Source organism: Fistularia commersonii, chromosome 31, assembly GCF_037954325.1.
Source record: "Fistularia commersonii isolate RoL2024-O1a breed Wild chromosome 31, RoL_Fcom_v1.0, whole genome shotgun sequence".
In the NCBI taxonomy this organism is placed as follows: domain Eukaryota; kingdom Metazoa; phylum Chordata; class Actinopteri; order Syngnathiformes; family Fistulariidae; genus Fistularia; species Fistularia commersonii.
The window spans coordinates 11,149,049-11,170,000 of NC_141314.1; the positions used below are offsets into that span (position 1 = coordinate 11,149,049).

At 48.9% G+C, this 20,952-nt stretch overlaps 1 protein-coding gene across 4 annotated transcripts in view; it reads left to right on the forward strand.

Annotated features, from left to right (window-relative positions):
• Window positions 1-20,952, forward strand: part of tenm2a (teneurin transmembrane protein 2a) — a 209,008-nt gene that overhangs the window by 93,216 nt on the left and 94,840 nt on the right. For 2 of the 4 annotated variants that reach the window (XM_086178657.1, XM_086178658.1), the window contains exon 1: window positions 15,494-16,198. The exons of the other annotated variants lie outside the window; for them this stretch is intronic. In XM_086178657.1, coding sequence (XP_086034783.1) covers window positions 16,147-16,198 — 52 coding nt within the window. In that variant the 5' untranslated portion in view covers window positions 15,494-16,146. Of the gene's footprint in view, window positions 1-15,493; window positions 16,199-20,952 lie in introns of those variants that run through there. 4 annotated transcript variants of the gene reach the window in all.

Here is a 20,952-nt window from a genome sequence, read left to right on the forward strand (position 1 = left end):
GATGTCTCAGACGTGTCCTCCGAACGGACATAGAGATACATGGAAGGGCAAAAACAACCTGGCGGAGAACTGTGACCTCAGAACTGAAGACGGCAAACCTTACATGGGGCGAAGCACAACATGGACTAGTTAGGTCCAGGCCGAACCCCACCTCTTGCCCGTTGACTGCTGGGACAGGCTCCGCCCACTCCTTAGCAGTGAATGGATGATTTTCATGTACCGCCCAAAATGGCTTGAGTCCAATCTGCAGGTTGTCGGTTCGAACGCCGGCTCCTCCTGAACGTACGCCGAACCCCCAGTCGTCCACGACGGTCTGATAGTCTGATCTCTGCCGGTTTGCAAGAGCATCGTGGCGGAAAGATCTTGAAAACAGCAAGGTGATGGAAGTCCCAATCGGTGGAGACCATCTGCGTTCCACAAAGCCACATTCTGCCTGCTTCTGCTCAGGATCTCACCACCATTGCAGCGGCGGTCGCTTCCGGTAAACCGATAAGAAACATAAAGATCCGCTGACCCCGATCCGACAAATGCTCGAGATTGTCTTGGTATTGCAGTCACCACCGGTGTCTTCACGTAGATGTTAGATGCGTGATGGCTCATCTGCGTGGTGGTCAGCGCGACGTGACCTTCTCCCGCAATATCGGTACGTTCCAGTCACCTCCGAAGGTAATCCGTTCAAGCCGGAGCTCCAGAATGGATCCCCAGGTCGGCGTGTGGTGGCGAGGACGGCTCCTGTGCCGGCATCGGAAAAAAATTAAAAACACTTTTGACATTTCGCCGACATTTCTGTGTTTTCGGCGCGATTCAATTTATTCTGCGAATCCTTTTGTCGCGAGTAAACATATTGATTTTGCCGGCTCCTGATTCAAGGCCTTCTCTCCGCACGCGTCCACCGCGGACAGAATTACAAGTTTCCTTGAAAGACGCGGAGGAAGGGGGTGGTGAAAGAACGTCAGCCAGGAGGGAGGGAAAGGTGGTGGAGACGGAGGTGGCTGCAGCCACGGGGAGAAGATAGGAAGCAGATGGAGAGGATCAGGAAGGAGGCCGTCAGGGAGCGCACGTGTTAGATGCTCCGGAGATAAAGTCACGCCGAGATGGTTTGGACATGGACCGAGGAGGGATGGCGGAGATCTGGGTAGGAGGGTGCCGAGGGTGGAGCTGCCAGGCGGGAGGTCTGGGGGAAGACCAGAGGAGATTTGTGGGTGGAAGGGAAGAGGACAGGAAGGTAGATGGTCTGAGAGGAGAGGATTAGATGGAGGCAGATGATTGGCTGTGGAGACCCTGAGAGGAGCAACCCAAAGCACAAGATGTTTATTCATCATTATTTTCCTTTAATATGAATCCCCACCATCCCCTGTGTGTGTGTGTGTGTGTGTGTGCTGAAGCATCAACTAAATCAGCTTTCCAGAGTGTGTGTAGTATTATGGTCTGGCCTCCATCTCTGTTGTTGTTTGTGCGTCGTCGGCTGTGTGCGTCTTTGCCACCGAGCTAAAGTGTGTGACTTTTGGAGTCCATCTCGCTTCTCTCCGTCTCTGTCTTCTCCTTCCAGCTTCTCCCGTCGCAGGACTTTTTGTTTTCCGTTCCTCCGGTTTCTCTGAACGTCGTCATGAAAGTCCTCCCGGGCCGAGGGGATTCGTGTTTTTTTTACCAAATACGGCCGGCGCCCGGCTTAACCCGTCTTTGTCTGAGATCTTTATGAATCAAAAGGAAATATCGGAATAACTGAGCAGAGCTGTTCCTGCCTTCAACAATTCATTCATTCATCATCCAGAGCGCTCATCCTGCAGTCGGGGCAGGGAGGAGCCGGAGCCAATCACGGCTGTCCTTGGACAGGAGGTGGGGTCAACCTTGACCAATCACAGATCCATATACTGCCATTTCCATACTATCGAGCCCACCTGAATAGAAGCCGCACTGGTGAATAATAACTAAATAAATCCACGTGTACATATATAGGCTGCACCTGTCTTATATTTATTTAAATAGAAACATTTATTTTAACTTTTCATGAAATCCGGGTAACCGGTAACATCCACACATACGTGCTGGAAATGCTTTTTTCCGAACAGTGGCTGTAACACAGCTGATGAAAAAGATGAATAATAAATAAGACAAGGAAAAGTCCAGCCATCCGTTTTCTTTGTCCTCCTCCAGCCGACTGGCTACCCCGGTCTTCCTCCTGCACACTGCAACCGTTACAGTCTGCTTCTTCGCTTTCCGAATCCAACGGCCACAGAATTTCACGGTGCGACGAGGCTAAATGTTTTGGCGGCGTGACGCTCGTTAGTACAGAAATTACAGAAATTACAGTTTGCAGATACGATAATTCACATCGTCATTGTAGAGCAGGGGTCAGGAAACCTTTTGGACTGGGAGAGCTATAAAAGCTAAATATTTCTAAATATATTTCATTGAGAGACATATAGTATTTTTAACATATGATAAATTCATCACGCATTAGTTTTAATGCAACTTGTGGTGCTGCATGGATTTGTCAGAAGTGTCGCTTTCTATTTGATGCAATTTTATCACTGCATATTAGACATACCGCAGATCCTAATGCAAATTCCTTTGTCCACGCAGCCTGGAATGCACTGTAACCATTGTCTTTTTATCTTTTCGCCATCTTTTCTGATACAATAATAAACTACTATCTGATAAAATTGATTTCTTTACCTTCACCTGGTGACCCATGAAATTTATTTTCAAATCTAATTTCTGTTTACTTTAAAATGACTGTATGAGGAAGAAATATCACAAGTATTCTAGAATCAGTTCCAAACTGTTTTTTTTTTTTTTCAACTCAAAATTGTCTGGGAGCTATATGCCGTCACCGGATGGATATGCAATCCCGACCGGAACAAACAACCATTCACCCGCCAACAAAAAGCGTCAGACGGTTCATTTGTTGTTTGCCAGTCCTGTGAATTAGAGGGTGAACGCTTGTATGTCTCATGAATGATCGGATGTGTTTACAAGACATCAGAGTGAAAGAGTGAACGGCTGTATGTCTCTATATGAGCTGAGAGTGAGACAGTGAACGTTTGCATGGCTCTCTATGTCCACATGGTCCGAGGAGAAACCCAACTCTCACCTAATGACAGCTGGAATTAATCAGAATCAGAAAAACTAAGGGGCGATGGCGGAGCACATTGGGTGGCAGCATGTGAACATCAAGAATAAGATTAAAAAATAAATAAAAGAAATAATTGTCATAACTAACTAACTAACTAACTAACTAACTAACTAACTAACTAACTAACTAACTAACTAACTAACTAACTAACTAAATAAGGAAAAAAAGAATGATAAGAATGATAAGAATCATATATATATATATCAGAAAATTTGAATATTGTGATAATTATCTAAATTATTCTAATTTAGAATATTATCTTCTGTAATGCAATAAAAGAAAATACTTTTTCATGATATTCTTAATATTTTGAGATAGGATTTTGGAGTTGTCTTAAGATGTAAGCCATAATCAGCACTATTAAAATAATGAAAGGCTTGCAATATTTCAGTTGATATGTAATGAAACCAGAATGTATGACATTTTTGTTTTTGTAATTGCATTACAGAAGATAAAGAACTTTATCACAATATTTTGATTTTCTGAGACAGTCCTGTATATATAAAATAAAATATCTATATGTGTGTGTGTGTTGATGTATATATGTTTAAATTACGATTACAAAATCGCTCTTCACTTCTATGATAACTATAACATGAGTGGCATTAATAAGGAATAGGCCGTAAAGAGAACGAATGAATTAATGAATGAATGAACCAAAAAAAGTAATAACACCAATTGATAATACACTGTATAACTCAGTTTGAGGTGAATATGTAGATCAGCCTTTGGAAGCCTTTCCGCTTTGGAAGAGAACCTAAATTAAATAAAGTATCCGTATCAATGACATGCACGCTCACACACACACATATGCACACACACACACACACACACACACACACACACACATCAGTTAACAATTAGCCCTAAGTGTGCTTGACTCCGTGTTAAGGACCAATCCAGAGATTGCTGGTGTGGGATGAGAGGGATGAAAAGTGAGAGATTACTTACCCTTTCAGATACACCTACATCCGTCTGTGCACGCTGACACACACACACACACTTACTCACATACACACACTCACACACACATGCACACACCGGCACGCTAGAATTCAACTCTTCTCTGTCATAAGACCATAAACAAAATCCTATTTTTGCAGTCTGCGGCCCACACACGGAGGTGCACGTTGAGAAGAACCGGCTCTGTAACGATGTCACGTAGCCGAGTCGCCCGGCCTAATGGAGCCACTCACAAGCGCGGGAACGTGCACGTGCACGTGCGCACACTTCGCAGAGGCCATGTGTCGAGATGGTGATCGAGGGCTGGGAGTTGGCAGACGGGCGGCAGACGCCGTTCTCCGACATCAAACATTTCAGCATCTCACTTTTAATGCACACTCATGACACACACACACACACACACACACACACACACATATGCAAACACGGTTTCTCTGATGTCGCTGCCAAAACTCCGAGATTTGGAATGGACAACTGCACAAATGGCGCGTATTCAAGCTATGAAGGGAAGCCAACCTTTCAGTCTTAAGTGCCGGTTTCATGCGCGGCTGCGGTCGAGCGTGAAGCTCGCGTACGTGCGGGCGGGCGGCGGGCGGGCGGGCGGGCGGGCGCCGGCGCCAGGTTTGATTCGTAGCCACGTGTTTAAAATATGCTCTTAAATCAAAAAATAATCCACCTTACTCTCCGTGGTTTGGAAATGTGGCGTTAGATCGTCGAGTTCACGCCTTCGTTAAAACGCAGAGATTGTTGAGATTGCGGCGGGGATTCGGCGCCAGGGTTCCGCCTATTTCCTGCACGCGGCCGGCGTTCAAAATAATGCAAAGCGCTCTGTTATTTATGATGGATGGATGGAGGGGGCAGCGATGAAGGGCGGAGTGAGACGACAGACAAGATGGAAGGGTAGCACTTCGGAGTGATTGATACCATGAAAAATGATTCATCGACTCGTCTCGACCCGGCGAGAGCCGCAAATGAAGCGGCGGGCGGAGCCTCGCGGAGGAGGAACGACTCCGTTTGTCTTTGGAAAGTTTAGAGGAGGGTGTGATTTCTGGCGGGGGGGGAGCTGTGAATCTTCACAAAGCTACTGTGTTTGCAGAGCTTTATAGCATCAGTGCCGTCACATGGGGGCTAGCTTAAGCCACGCACACACACACACACTCACAACACCTCTGAGCATACATAATATGATGTAAACACCCACCGATTTCTCCACACACACACTTCGGACACGCATTCTGCTCTCACCTTGACAGTCGACTGACTTAAAATTCAGTATTGATTGAGACCGGTTGCACTCTGGTAATGTGTGTGTGTGTGTGTGTGTATGTGTGTGGTCGTGGAGTCGGTTCTATTTATGCAATGCAGCTTGTGTGTTTGTTTTCACACACACACACACACACACATGTAAGCGGGCTCCTCCTCAGAAAGTTGCTCGGCCCCCTCTGCCCTTCAAAGTCATTTGGAATTCATCTGGAAGCCTGACCCTGACAGCTGTTTGTTTTTTGGTTGTTTTTTCCTTTTTTTTTCCCTCCTCCTGCCTCTCCAGAGGGAACGAAGAGACGGGAGAGGAGGCTGGAGAGGCTGCAGGAGGGTGGAGGTGCGGCTAATGAGCGAAAAAGTGATTGCTATTAGGGGGAACAAAATAAGATCGACTGCGAGACGTGAGGAAAAAAAGAAAAACCTCAGGCAAAAATTGCCTTATTGGGCATTTGAGACCCAAACGGCAACAAGCAGCCTCGTGGAAGCCGTGGTAGAACTCAGGGTGGAGCTCACGGTGGACCTCCCGTTACACCTTCGTGTAAATACAGCTTTGAGAAGGAACGTGGAAGTGATCCGAGGGAGGGAGGAGATTTTCAGCCTCCGGCCCGAGCTGGATGTGGGTGGACGCAGAGGAGGGATGGAGGGATGGAGGGAGGAAAGCAGGGGGAGGTGCAGAAGCCTGCAGAGGAGAGTCATAGGTGAGCAGGATGAGAGGGAGATGCTACTCGTGATTGGATAAATGGGCAGAGAGGAGAGGCGTCGGGGAAACGTCCTATTTTTACACCTCTCCTTCTGGGAGCTCTTCTTCTCCCGATCTATCCATCACGACGGCACAACCTCCCAAACCCGCTCGTTTTCCCCTCTTTTTTTTTTTTTTTGTTTTAATCTGTCGTTTTAACACGCACGGAGGTCCTCATTGACAGTTCAGCCTCGCGAAAGGGGGGGAAAAAAATCGCTTATTGACCATCAATGACTATTCCGAGCATCGCCGCTGGCCCGATGAGTTTCCACGTATTCACGCGTTCGTGGCACCGACCCCTCCGGACCCCCCAGCCAGTCCTCCCTTAACGGGTTTTGTGGTCTTCCCTCCAATTACTTCGGTCATGGCTGGCCGGTATCGATCTGCGGGCCGTATGGTAATCCATTCTGTCTGCGAGGAGGCCGCGTTTCACGCCATGGCGGCGGCACGCGTTCCAATGTGTGCGTCTGTGTGTGTGTGTGTGTGTGTGTGTGTGTGTCCCTCGGATGAAATGATACGAAATGAAAGGTTTGTTTATCGACGAGCGCTAGAAGTTTTTTCTTTCCCGGATGGCGGGACGGTGCTTTTCCTGTGCTTTCATGTGGCGCTCGCCAGCTTTGTATTCATTTGTGTTGCGCTGTTTATTTACCCATGACAGGTTTGAGCGGCGGTGCTCGGGCGTATGCTCTTCGCAGGCGTCTGATTACATTCCCTATGGAGGGATTTATCATCTTTAGCAGGCAGAAAAGGGAAAATTACGAGCCCATCAATCCTCGTGTTTGATCCGACTCTCCATTTTTTTTCCCTTTGTGTCACGTGTTTTTCCTTATTCTATGAATCCGGGCCTTTATTCACCCCGTCTGTGACGGCAGGAGGTCGTGGCGTCCCGGTTTTGGGGCGTCCCTGTCCAAACCGGCTCCGATCTGGCTCCTCCAGGTCAGGCGCCGTAGCGGCTACCTCCGGTCGGACGGTTGTCGGTTTGATTCCCAGCTCCCCAAGCGTCCTCGCGGTAAAACTGCTATTTTGAATGTGTAGCTAATATTTTTAGCCGCCGTGATCTGAAGGTTGCTGGTTTGATTCCCCTGCGCCGTCCCGGTTTAGCGCCTCGGCTGAAGCGGACGCCGTTTACCGTTCCAGAGGCTAAAGCTCCGTGTCGTCAGACAGACGTTCCCCAGGTCGGCTGAAAAGTAGCTCCCAAAGTGGGACGCGAGACAATGTTCTGCTCTGCGGCCGCCGCCGGGTTCTTCACCAGTGCACCGCACGCTCGGCGGCCCCGCTGAGATTAAGTGCGATCCCCGGCGGGCGTCGGCAGTTTGCATTTTAAGATGTTTTTAATGTGCTTATCAAGTCGCGGGCTAATTTTAAGGAATAACTAAGTGCCTGTGTGTATCATTAGAGTGTGAAATTAGCAGCGGTGTTCCAGCGGTGGCCGTGCGGCGGCTGCAGCACAGCCGGCGGCCCGATCACACGTCTCAGCGTCGCCGCCGCTCGGAAATATATCGACGGATTTGTCAGTTCTAACCTTTTGGGTGTTTTTTTTTTTTTTTTGGATAAAAAAAAAAAAATCCCCGTCAGTCCAATGGACGTTTCTGTTTCTCTTCTCTGACATGTCGAGCTCTGCTAATTAGCCGCTTCCCTTTTTTCTCCCTTGTTTTTTATGTTTTTGCACTGAAAATTCACTCGCCGTTTAGGCCTTTAGCTGCATCACCCCGTCAGAGAAGTCAACAACAGAGCTTATAAAGCGCTGGATCGTATTCACTCACACACTGACGGTGGCTTAGCTTAGCTTAGCTTAGCTTGGCTTAGCTTAGCTTGTGTGAACAGGTGTGAATGTCTTCTAAGCACTATAGAAATGGAAACAACGCTCACTCTGCTAACTGAGCCACAGCCAAGCTAAAACAGCAATAAATCAACCAAGAATTAACTACCGGTTTTAAATTAAATCGGAATCAGCAAAGCTGTGTCTTTTTTTCTTTCTATATAAATGCTTTTAAGCACAACTAGATGTCGTATTGACCATTTTTTATCCCAAAGTATAATTAGAAAAATTATCATAAAAGGATTTCTTGCACTAGAGTGACTCCCATCTTTGGCTGGTTCCTTTGGTGCCGTCAAACAGAGAACGTCTAAATATCAAGGTATCCTTCATCATGCAGCCTGAGGTGTCGGAATCAGATCAGTCTCCTCTAACCAGGTCTTTATTGGTATTTAGCATTTCCGAACCCGGGGCGCACCTGAACTTTCTGCCCAAGACCGAAATAAAACTGCTGCGGATCGATAAGTGACGCCGCGGCCGTTCAAGACAGCCGTCTGCTAATGATTCCGCCGAACAAAAAAAAAAAAGCCCAAAGCCGAAGCCGCCCTTTCGAGGTGGACGAGCCTCGCTCTTGTCATCGCCGGGTCCCAGATCTCCTCTGGCGCCGGTCCGTCGTCGTCCGCGGCGATTTTTATTTATGGGCCTAAAACACAATTAACATCTTGTGTAAACTCAGAGAGGCGTAAATAATCTCACCGAACGACATGAGAGCGGGAATGTGGAGCCCCGGCTCACCGGAGGGGATTGTGTGATTTTAAGAAATTGGCCGACGGCACTTTGGCGTGATTCCGAAAGCATTAATTCATTTGTTCATTATCGCGAACACTTCAGTTAGGGCTGTGCTCTCATTGGACGAGAGGCGGGGTCACCCTGGACCAATCAGAGGGCCTGAGATATCGGAGATATTGGAGTATTTTTTTGAAATAAGTGTGCGGTTCCTATTGTGTCTGCTGGGATGCACAGTTTCAGTCAGTGTTTGCAACAGAACAATTCTTAGCAGATGGCAGCAATGCGACTTCCCGGTCTGTAAATAGCATTTTGTCTTATTGTTAGAAATTTAGCTATTTTCCGTCGGCCCCGACACCCGAGTCAGTACGATGGCGTCGTCAGAAGAGAGAAAAAGTGGACATAGAGCGTATTTGTTGGTTAAGGTTAATAAAGAAACCTGTATGCTCGGTGTGGATGCAGCACGTTTGGGTGCCACTATGGCGAAAAATACAACAAAATGCACAAAGAACTGAGGCAAAGTGTCGATGAAATTGCACTTACTTTTCTTCAAGAATCTCAGGTCGCTTGTTACGTATTTTTTAAAAGGGCAGTTCATTCTAACATAGAACGATTTTTATCAGAATCAGAAAAAACTTCTGTCCCTGTGGAGCAATTGGGGGGGCACATGGGGCAGCATCAATATTAAAGAATAGAATTAAAAAATACAAAAAATATAAAAAAAGATAACTATATATATGTGTATATATAAATATATAGATATATGTATTAAATATTAAATATATATATTAAACATTATATATTACAATAATATATATGATAAAACAGAAGATAAGATAAGATAAGATAAGATAAGAACAACTTTATTAATCCTGAAGGAAATTGTTGTGCCAGAGTAACAGAAAATATAACTAATATATATTAAAAAGAAAAGGCAGAATTAGAAATAAAATAAACTATAAACTATAAAGTGTCTCAGTGAAACTATAAAGTGTTTTAGTAAACTTCTGTGATGTCCTCTTGTGATATATTATATATATAATATATAATATATTGTATAATTTATACTAAAACAAAGGAAAAATTTGGACTTGCTTAGTGTTACTTCTAGGTAATTAGGTGATGATTTTAGTGGTGTGCCCACCTTGACATCAAATTAGGGCGTATGCGGCCCCCGAAACCACAAATGAGTTCCACATCCCCGTCCTAAACAATCCCACATTTGTCGGTCCCGTCAAACCCAACCCGTCCGTGCGTGTCGGCTGTGCACGCTGGAGCCAGACGGCGGAATGAGCGCGGCGCCGAAAGCCACGCGCGGTATCAAAAAAGCACATTGCGATTCACGAGCGACGCAAAAATGAGCGCAGGCGCTCAGCCTCCCTGCGACGCCCCTGCGCCCCAAAATCCCTCAATCCCTGCTTTGCCTTTTAAATCAGCCTGAACGTGCACGCGTCCCTGCGCCCGCAACCCTCCAACCATCCATCCATACGGCCTCCGTCTTACAATTCAAATATCTCAATGATGCCAGAGAATGATGTCCTCTGTCAGCAGCATGCCCTTCACACACACACACACACACACACACACACACACACACTCCATCAAAATCAATCCTCACATGAAGTATTTCTTTATTTCCTACTTTTCCACACACGTGTGTCAACATTTGTTTTTCTGTTGTAGTGAAAAACACACACACACACACACACACACACACACACAAACACACCAAAAGTCACTTTTGGGAAATGGAAAAAAAACATCTGGTAAATGGTAACATTTTACTTTGCAGAATCACCGCGCAAACAGGCTTCACCTGGTGTGTGTGTATGTGTGTGTGTGTGTGTGTGTGTGTGTGTGTGTGTGTGTGTGTGTTTGGCAGTGGCTGAGCCCCCCCCCCACTCTTTGCTTCCCAGCGTCCTGTCTCTGAAGAGCTATGACCATTAAGCAGCTGTTCACTTCCAAAGCCACAGGAAAAAAACAAAAAAAAGAGCGAGCGGCGAGAATGCAAATGAGCCGCCGTATGCGCCAAAACTTCTCCGGTGGGGGAGGGAGGGAGGGGGGGGGATTCACCGTGAGGTCACACACACACACACACACACAATTGGAGAACTGTATCTTTGACAACACACACCCCCACCCCCATCACAGAGCTCAGGGGAATCTCCTGAGCGTCAAACTCCTTCTGTAACTACATTTACCTTTGGCTCTGGACTCCAGTCCATCTGCTCAACCTTCCTCCAGGTGAGGACGTCTCGGGTTTGAACCGGCACACCTCTATCTCATCGGAGTCCCTCCCTTTTTTTTTAGGTACGGCTTGAAAATTTGAAGGTTTGAAGGCAGGAGGAGGAACAGGAGGCACCAGGGGCGCAGATGCCGGGGTTTTCTCTTTGGGGGTCCATCAGAGGAACAGCACGCGTTAGATGTTCTGGAGATAAATCAGGACGGAGATGGTTTGGACACAGACTGAGGAGAGGAGGTGAAGATCCGGGTGGAAGGATGTTGAGGTTTGAGCTGCTGGGCAGAAGATCTGGAGGAGGAGCAGAGAGGTTCATGGATGCAGGGGAAGGTAGAGGGAGGCAGATGATTGGCTTTTGTGGTCCTGAAGCCTGAAGAGGAAGAACGATATTCAGTAGAATGTCTGTGTGTGTGTGTGTGTGTGTGTGTGTGTGTGTGCACATAAAAAACATTTCCATCCCTATCCAAGTCCAAGCATCAACCAAAACTAAAAAGATCTGCTTTTCCATTCCTTGATGTGTGTGTGAATAGTATTATGGTCTGGCCAGTGTCACTGAGGGGAAGCAGGTTGGATGGAGGCAGCTGATTGGCTGCGGCGTGGCGGCCCAGAGGGAAAGGTGTTGTCCGTGCTGCTGAAACCCCTGCACAGGCCTGAAGGGACGGTTTGTCATCTTTTTGTTTGCTCGGCGTGCTCGGTGTGCACGGTGTGCACGATGTGCACGGCGTGCACGGCGTGCACGACGTGAAAGCAGCGCTCCTTCTTTCTGCCCGAGATGTGATTATTATCCGGAGTCAGCCCCGGGGTAATGAGGATGTATGGGGAAAGGTGCGCAGCGTTCCGGGCTATCCGTCTCGCTGCCCTAGTTTTTATTCAAACTTCGCAAACAGAAGTCGCTCTTAACCCCGTTAACCAAAGAAAGTTGATTCCAAGTGTGTGTGTGAGGGTGTGTGTGTGTGTGTGATGGTGCACGCCGGTATACTCCTTGTGCTCCCTCCCCTAATAAGAGCTTAACCTTATTAATCACATTAGAGTGCCGAGGGTGGCCCCGGTGACACTGTCTCACACACACACACACACACACACACACACACACACACACACGCACTGGCTGGGGCGTGCACACACAGGCAGAGCCATGTCAATCTGTTATTAGTTAATAGCTCATTAGCACGCAAGGTGATTAATTCCTCTGGCAGAATGTGTGGATGACAAGGTGGAGGGGAGAATTGGGGGGACGAGTGTGTGTGTGTGTGTGTGTGTGTGTGTGTGTGTGTGTGTGTGTGTGTGTGTGTGTGGGGGGGTGTCAGTCAAAACACGAACCCCTTTCCCTTTCCTCTACAACACTCTCACTTCTATTGATTTGGAAGCTGCACTGCAAGGGCCTTGTGTGTGTAAGTGTGTGTGTGTGTGGGTGTGGGTGTGTGTGTGTGTGTGTGTGTGTGTGTGTGTGCGGTCGGAGGTTTTTTGCTTGCCTGTGTTTATTCCTGTGTCTCCCAGGGATCACCTGTAAAGGTTAACTAGTCTTTTTTTCAAGCTTTCAGCCTCATGACAAATGACTATGTTCAACCCGCAGGGGCACCTTATAGCCCCCCCACCCTCCCACCACACCTACCCCTTCACCCACACACACACACACACACACACACACACACACTCACACACACACACACACACTCCCCCCTCCGGCATTTCAGTTGAGGAGACAGGTAGAGGAGAGAGAAACAGGGGGAGATGTGAGAGGCTCAGGTGAGAGGAAAACAAAAGCACCAATGAAGGAGAGGCTTCCAGAACAGATGGTGTGTTTTCTATCCAGGCGTTGAATTTTATTAGAGATCTTTTTCTAATAATAGTTCTAATAGTTGGATAATATAATCTTCTTCTCCTCATCAACCCTTTTCTCTGTGTCCTCCTCTCTCACACCAACCACCTTCATATCTTCTCTCACTACCTTCATGAATCTACTCTTTACTAAATTATATTAAGTCATATAATAAAATAACAGTCATAGTAGTTGAACAATTCTGTCTCACACACACACACACACACACACACACACACACACGCTACTAACTGTGGTTAGTTATTGTGTAACAGAAAGAGTGTTTATTGGAAGAAACAAATCCAGAGCTGTGAGGAGCCGAATGAGATCAGCCCTCTTGATTCTTCTTTTATAAACGGGATTCATGCAACGATCAGATAGAAGACGATCAGCCGGAAGGAAAGGAAAGGTGGAGGACACGGCGGTGAGATGATCTGCAAACACTGACAATGACCTAAAGACAGGAGGCAGAGCTGGAGGTGGCAGAGATGAAGATGCTTAGGTTCTCCATCAGGGGGGCGGCACATGGTAGATGTTTGGGGCGACGGTCAGAGATGGTTGGGTCATGGACAGAGGAGGGAGAAGGAATATATTGGTAGACGGATGCTGGAATTGGAGGTCTAGAGGAAGACCAGAGAGAAGATTGATGGACGTCGTGAGAGAGGAGGATCCAGAGAATCGAGTTAGATGGAGAAGGTGGATTCACTGTGGAGACCCCTGAAGGGAAAAGGCCAAAGGAGAAGAAGACTTTGTCACAGGGGTGCAGGACATGTATGACTGAGACAAAGTGATGACTGAGATGGTTTGGACATGAACACTCCTCTGTTCATGTCTAAACCACAGTGAGGGTCTGAGTAGAAGGTTGCTCAAGGTGGAGCTGCAAGGCAGGAGGTCTAGAGGAAGACCAGAGAGAAGATTGATGGACATAGTGAGAGAAGATATGAAGGTAGTTGGTGTGAGAGAGGTGGAATCCAACCAGGGGCCGAAATATACCGAGATCCCTTAAGATACCAATTCAATTTGTTCCAAAAGTGGCTTCGTATGTTGATTTTTTTCATATCTTCAATGAATTTTCTTTATTTAAAATCACAGAAAACAAATGACTTTGTTCCAACCCGGCTGAAAGACTCACAAATTAAGGATATTACTATAGAAAAACCCTGAAAATAAGGAAAACATTTGTGCTCTGCTATTATTTCATGCTTAATCTCCATAGAAAGCATCTTCTTTCCACTTGGTTCACCACTTGCTTTCTAAGGGCCCGTGATGATTATTCAAAAAATACACATAATAAGCACAACAACATAAAGTTATGATACCGGAACAGCACAGGATCCGCAGCAACTACCTGGACCGAGTGTCCGAGGGACGCCGGAAGCTACGAGGCCTCCCTCAAGGTCGCAAAAGATGCAAAAGATGCGGCGGCGTCATAGGTCGCGGGAGCTCGCCAATTTCAAATTTTGATTAGTATCATGAATTTCGTTCAGATTTTGAGGATAAAATGTGCTCGAATCTTGGTATCTTAAGGGACTTCACTGGACTTCACTGTGCAGTATTGTGTTCTCCATCATGGTCCTGCACATGGCCGTCCCTTCCATGTCAAAGGTGTGTCAGCCTACACACACACACACACACACACACACACACACACACACTGTGAAAAAAAAAGGTATCACTTTTGCACGCTTGCGGGGGGGGGGGGGGGGGGGGGTGCGTGATGAAGTATTACAAGGCGTTGTCAAGAAACCAATTTGTTTCTGTCTCAGATAGTTGTGAGTTTTTTTTACATCATGACAAATTGACGTGTCGAAATCCGTCCGGCGTCTGTGTGTCCGTGTGTGTGTGTGTGTGTGTGTGTGTGTGTGTGTGTGTGTGTGTGCCCCCTCCCCTGCATCCTGCTCGCTCTACCTGGGCCGACAATCAACTTAAGTGTGATGAAGTCATAACTGCAGCACGGTTCGCACACACACACACACACACACACAACCATGACTGAACATGTGTGTGTGTGTGTGTGTGTGAGGACCCCCCCCCCCCCCCCCCCCCCCGACCCCCCATCTGTGAGGTCACACACCTTCGCCATCATCTTTTGAGGCCATCCTCCATCGTGCGCCGTTGATTTGTCGGCCATCTTGCCGCCGCCGCCGGCGACGTCTGGCTCGTGTCTGCGTGGGACGCCGCCGTTCCATTGTGTGTAATCCGATTACATGCTAGAACATCACCTTGATAAATGCCAGGATGCCTGCCCTCTGCTGGCCACCTGCTCGCCTGCCACCCGAGCCGCACCACAAAGACCAAACATTATCTTTATTCTGAAAAAGGATATTTAAATTTAACTCCGTCTGAGAGGCGAAAGGCGTCCATGTTTGTTTTCTATTTTTGGGACGCGGCGTGAACGCGGAGCTCGCCGCCGTGTGACCTGACGTGCTTCCTCCCGGCAGCGTCCTCTGCCCTTCCTGTCCTCCACCCTGTCCTTATTCACACACACACACACACACACACACACACACCTTTCCTTTTACCGTCTCACCTCCCCTCTTTTGTTCCTCCTGTACGTCTTTCACCTTTATGTTTTTCCCTCCTCCTTCGTCCTCTAACCACTACCCACTTTCACTCTCGCGGCATCTCACCCTTCTCCATCCCTTTGGCTCAGTCGTCAGCTCCTGCCGTCATCCTTCCTCCCCCTCCATCTCACTGAGAAAGAGAGAGAGAGAGAGAAAGAGAGAGAGAGAGAGAGAGAGGGAGGGAGGGAGCTTGTGTGGAGTCTGCACTCAGTCTCAGCTGTGGCCAGATGGATGATGGAGCCGGAGCTACATCTCTGCTTCGCTTCTTCTCCTCCTGCCAGAGGCTGAAAGGCTCTCTCCTCCTCCTCCTCCTCCTCCTCCTCCTCTTCTCCCTCTCCTCCTCCTCCTCCTCCTCCTCTCTCTAAGTCTCTCCACTCCCGCTCGCCTCTGGGATCCGGCGAAAAACAAATCTCGGGGGTTGAAGAGCAGAAAAGAAACGAGCCCGACAGAGCTGGGAAAAGGTGGATGTCTGCGCGCTCCTCCCCGCTGTTTCTGTGGTTTTTTGTTTTTTTTTTTTTTTTGGTCGTCGAGGCGCGGCGGCTACACGTGCGTCCGTGCACGCGCGCCTCTCTCCCGGGTTCCCGTTCCGTCTGCGGCGCCGCGCTCCAGGACTGGGCTAGCACACCGCGCCTGGCGGGGCTCAACATGCACAGCCTGAGCTGAGAGGGAAGGAGGCTGAAGAACAAACAAGAAGGAGGCGGCGGCGGCGGCGGCGGCGGTTGTGGTGTTGGTGGTGGACGCCTGGCGGGACCAACTTTGACCACAGGAGAAGAATTTTTACGAGCCGAGAAGAAAAACTCCTCGGGGACGCTGGAGGAGTCGAGCGTGGAGGAGAGGAGACGCCGGCAGGGGGTTAATCGCCAAAAAGGCAAACGTGCAGAGCGATGCATCATTCAGGCAACGCAGGAAGAAACAAGACCCTCTCCCATGAGACCGGTAAGACCTCCAGCACCTGCCCGCCCGTCGCTCAGGTGTCTCCTTCTTCTCCTTCTTCTTCTCCTTCTTCTCCTCCTCCTCTTCCCCTCATCCCAGACATCAGCATGAAGAGAAACCGTTCGATCCAGACACTCAGTGTGGAGTCTGAACTTGACTTAATCCCTCAACCTGCTGTGCTAAGATTCCGGCACCTCGCTGAAGGCTGTATAGGCTATGTACACGTGTGTGTGTGTGTGTGTGTGTGTGTGTGTGTGTGTGTGTGTGTGTGTGCTGGTTGGCGGTGATCAAACAGCATACATCAGAACGGCGCCCCGCTTTGATGTGCGCTTGAAGTTATGATTGGCATTGCTGAATGCCAGCGTGCACGCGCGCGCACGCATGCCCGTGCACGTCCGTGCGTCCCGTGCATTTTTAGTTTTTATTTTCTTTAAATAACGAGAGCGAGAGGCCGGACGCGTGTCGCCGGCCCTCCAGCTCAGGATCTCCTGCTCCACCTTCCATCTTCTCCTCCACCTCCTCTGATCCAGCCACGATCAGCCCGAGGAGTGTTTAGACGTGTGTGTGTGAGCCAGAGGTTATTTAGGGAAGAAATGCTTGTGTGTGTGTGTGTGTGTGTGTGTTGACGTCGGGGTTGTATTTACGTTATCTTTCAATGGGGAAAGTGTGTTACAGTGTGTGTATGTGTGTGTGTGTGTGTGTGTGTGGGTGCAGCTTATTTCTGTATTTTCCTCCGTGTGTGTTTCATATCACAGCCATCCAGTTTGCTCATTGTGTGTTTGTGTGCATGTGCGTGTGTGTGTGTGTGCGTGCTAGCACTCGTCAAGCTAATCAACGTGACACAAACGCGCACATGCACACACACACCACTCACTTTGTGGATTCCAAGATTACACTGTGACTCAGGTCTGTCTGGAAGAGAAAGGAACATCTGTCACACACACACACGCACACACACACAAACACACACCTGTGCATCTTTCGGCCCAGCGGTCGCAGCTACAGGCTGCACATGATTGACATATCGGGCCGGGGGAATTAACCCCCGGTTTCCACGGCGACTAATTAAGAGGGACCCGACTGGCGGCCCTACGCAGACTCGCTTCCTGCTTTGCGGGGCACGGGTTAATCCCATTGACTGGCGGCGAGCCGGCGCAGGCGGGCGGACCCCCGGCAGGCCGCCGCGCACGTGTTCACCCGTCGTCGTGGATAAACGAAGGGGACGGAAACATATTTGGGGAGCGACTCGCCCTTCTAGGTGGCGGTAAGCAGCGCCGGCGCGGGCTGGTCGGCGTCCACGCCGCCGCCGCCGCCGCCGGGGAGCCGCTCCGATCGGGTCCATATGTGGCGGAGAAAGGGAGGCGGACGCAGATGAAGCTCCATCTGTGGACACCTGCCCTTCCTCCAGGCTGCGGCTCCTGGCGCTGCAGAGCTGCCAACCTGATCTGCTGTTGCACAGGTGTGCGTTTGTGCCCGTGACTTGACGCAAACGTACAAAATATTTAAAAAAAACACAAATGTGACCCAACGCGGCGTGAATGTTTTCTTTCCACGGCCCCGAGCCCTCCAATCAGGACACGGCGGGTAGGATATTATGGGATATACAGGTGCATAGTTACTGTGAAAACAGTGAAAATCCACTACAGGGAATGTTACAACCTCCTGACACGGGTATCACCCTCACACTGCACCCCCAAGGTTACATACACCGGACCCCACCCACACACACACACACACACACACACACATATATATTATTTATTGATATTTATACATAGCTGATCGCTCTCTGGAAGCAAGCAATCCAGCATGAAACGCACGGCGGGACACCCTGACAGCACACCGGCAGCATATCGATGAGAGCAGGTGGAGGAGAGGAGATCCACCTCCCGTCCATCCACTCTGCGCCTCGGCCAGGCACCAGCGCCACCCGATGGCCTGCACCGGTACTGACACACACACACACACACACACACACACACAGGTTGCAATGCAACATTTTTTTTTTTGTTCTCCATTATTTATCGGGAGGTAAATCCTGAATGGCCGGCGGGGTGGGGGAGGGGGAGGGGGGGGGAGGTGACCGGAGGAGGCGTCGAGAAATAGAAGGAGACACGCGAGTCACGGTTAAACAAATAAGCATGTGCGGGAACAGATGGTAACAAAGTTCTCGGTGACGAGACCGGCGCATCGTGCACGCTCACATGCACGCGCGGCTTGAGTATTTGCCAGTGAGTCATGAAGGCTTTCAGACTGGAAAGAGAGCAGCAATGGCGGCGACGGCGATGGCGGCGGCGGCGGCCATCTACAAAGGCCCGTGGCTCGCCGTCACCTCTTCCTCCTCCAGCCGTCACTCCTCTTCCTTCTCCTCCTTCTACCAACCTCATGATATCCAGTAAAGTGTCTCCTCCGCCTTCCTGTCCTGTAGCAGTGTGTGTGTGTGTGTGTGTGTGTGTGTGTGTGTGTTTTCCCCCTCCATCACATGCTTTGTCCTCCCCAATGAAGGTCAGTGGGAAGATTGCTTCCAGCCCCCCCGCGTCTCTCCTGACACGCCGTGCTTTATGGTGCGTTTTGCGTATAATGCGAGGTGTTTGACGGCCGTCTGTGCACGTTTCCGAACAAGTGTTTCACATTTGTGTGTGTGTGTGTGTGTGTGTGTGAGTAAGAGAAGCGGGCCTGTATTTGAAACACACAGATTTCCAGCTGATTGCAAACGTTTCAAAAAAGACGCCCCCCCCCCCAGCAATGTTAATATTTGATGCGTTTATTGATTTCCCCGAGTGTGTGTTTTTGTGCGGCACCTGTGTGTGTGTGTGTGTGTGTGTGTGTGTGTTTATATAGAACGTTTGGAGGTATTAATTTTCACAGTGGTGATTTGGGCGAGTAAACGGTTTGGCAAGTTATCCGCCGTTCCCAGCGTGAACGTGAGTTTGTGTGTTTGTGTGTGTGTGTGTGTGTTTGTGTGTGTGTGTGTGTGTGTGTGTGATCAGTGAGGTGGCTGGTTTTATGCTTCACCAGCCTGGCTGCTCATCCATGTGTGCCATCTGCATGTGGTGCTGCCATGTGTGTCACCTACACCCCAACACATCCCACTCATCTCCACTACACACACACACACACACACACACACACACACACACACACCTGACAATATCCAAGTTTCTTCTTCTTCTCTGCTGAGGTGCTGCCTTAAAATCATACCTTCATAAGGAAATGGGCATTATTTCACAAAGATATTCATCATTTTCATTCACTTTTCTCATTTTTTAATATTTTTTCCCTTCCGTGCAAGAAAGCATCAACTCTTCCATCAGGGCGGCGGCGTGCGTCTGCAGCTTCATCCCATTTGTTAGCCACGCAAGGCTAACACTCTAAGTGATCGATCTACGCTGCAACTAATTATGTGACAGATGAAAGTGTCACAATTACAGTCGCGGCGACGTGACGAATTGATCCCGACGTTTCTGCTGGAAAGGAGTTTTTTTTTTTTTTTTTTTTTTTTTTCGTCTGGGTAGCGCCATCGTTCATCGCCGAGGCCTCATTATGCCTCCGGGGGGGGGGGGTGACGGCGACAGCCATGACTCATTGACTCATCATGTTGATGTTTGTAAACTCCGAACCTGCGTAACCGGCCCCTTCCCCCCCTCCTGTCCCCGATTCATCTTCATAACCTCGTCTGCTTTCACGTTTTTCCTCCACGCCGCCTCCCTTCATCTTCAATATTCCTCTCCCAGAAGCAGCTCCTCACCCCTTCTTTTGTTCTCTCGCCCACATCTCCTCCTCCTCCTCCTCCATTCTTTCCTCAGGTCTGCTTTATTAACATACAAAAAAAAAAAAAAGGAGAATCTTCCTCCCTCCCTCCCTCCCTCCCTCCAGTGCAGACCGTGAGTCACTCCACGCCGCCGGCTGCAGACTCCCCTCGCCGGCTGTCACGTCGCCGCGGACGTGAAACCGATTTTAAGGGACAGCGCGCCGGGAGGATGGCGGCTCAGACGTTGAGAGAGCCGTTTTGTTTTTTTTTTTTTGTTGTTATGCAGGAGCGCCGTTCCTCCCGGAGACCGTCAGGTGTTTCCGCGGTACGGAAGAAAAATAGGTCAAGTGTACTTTTTTTTCTTTTTCCTCTTCAGCTTATAAAGGCAGCTTTTTTTTTTTTTTTTTTTGCAGAGCGGTGAGGGAAACATAGGCCTCTTCCTCCTCCTCATATGTGTAGATGCTCCTCTATTCAGTGGAACCTCGACTTTCGAGTTTCACGACTCACAATTTGTTTCTCGGTGGACTTTTTGCTTCGTGCAGATGTTTTGAGTCAGGAGCGAGGGGTCAAGCTGACACCGACATCTCCGGCGCTGTCCGTGGAGTCGCATTTAAGACGGAGGGACGCGCCGCCGCCACCAGCTAGCCAGGAGAGAATCATGGAGAAACGCCAGCGAGGTGTGTGTGTGTGTGTGTGTGTGTGTGGTGGAGTTGTTGTGGGTGAGATTCGGTGACGGCGGGAGACGCCGATAATTAAGATGGCGGGAACATGGACGAGGGAGGTGTCGGAAGATACGCTTCGGGTTGATGGTTTTAGACAGAGGAGCGGCTTCACTCAGGCCATAAATGGGGTTTAGATATAAAGAGTAGCAAAGTTCCATTTAGCATAGCATTGTAGCATTAAATGTGGAACCAAATGCAAAAACCCCCAACTTCCTCCACCGCTGCCATCTTCAAGGTGAAAACACTGAGCGAAACCACTTGAATTCTCTTTTATTATTCTTTAT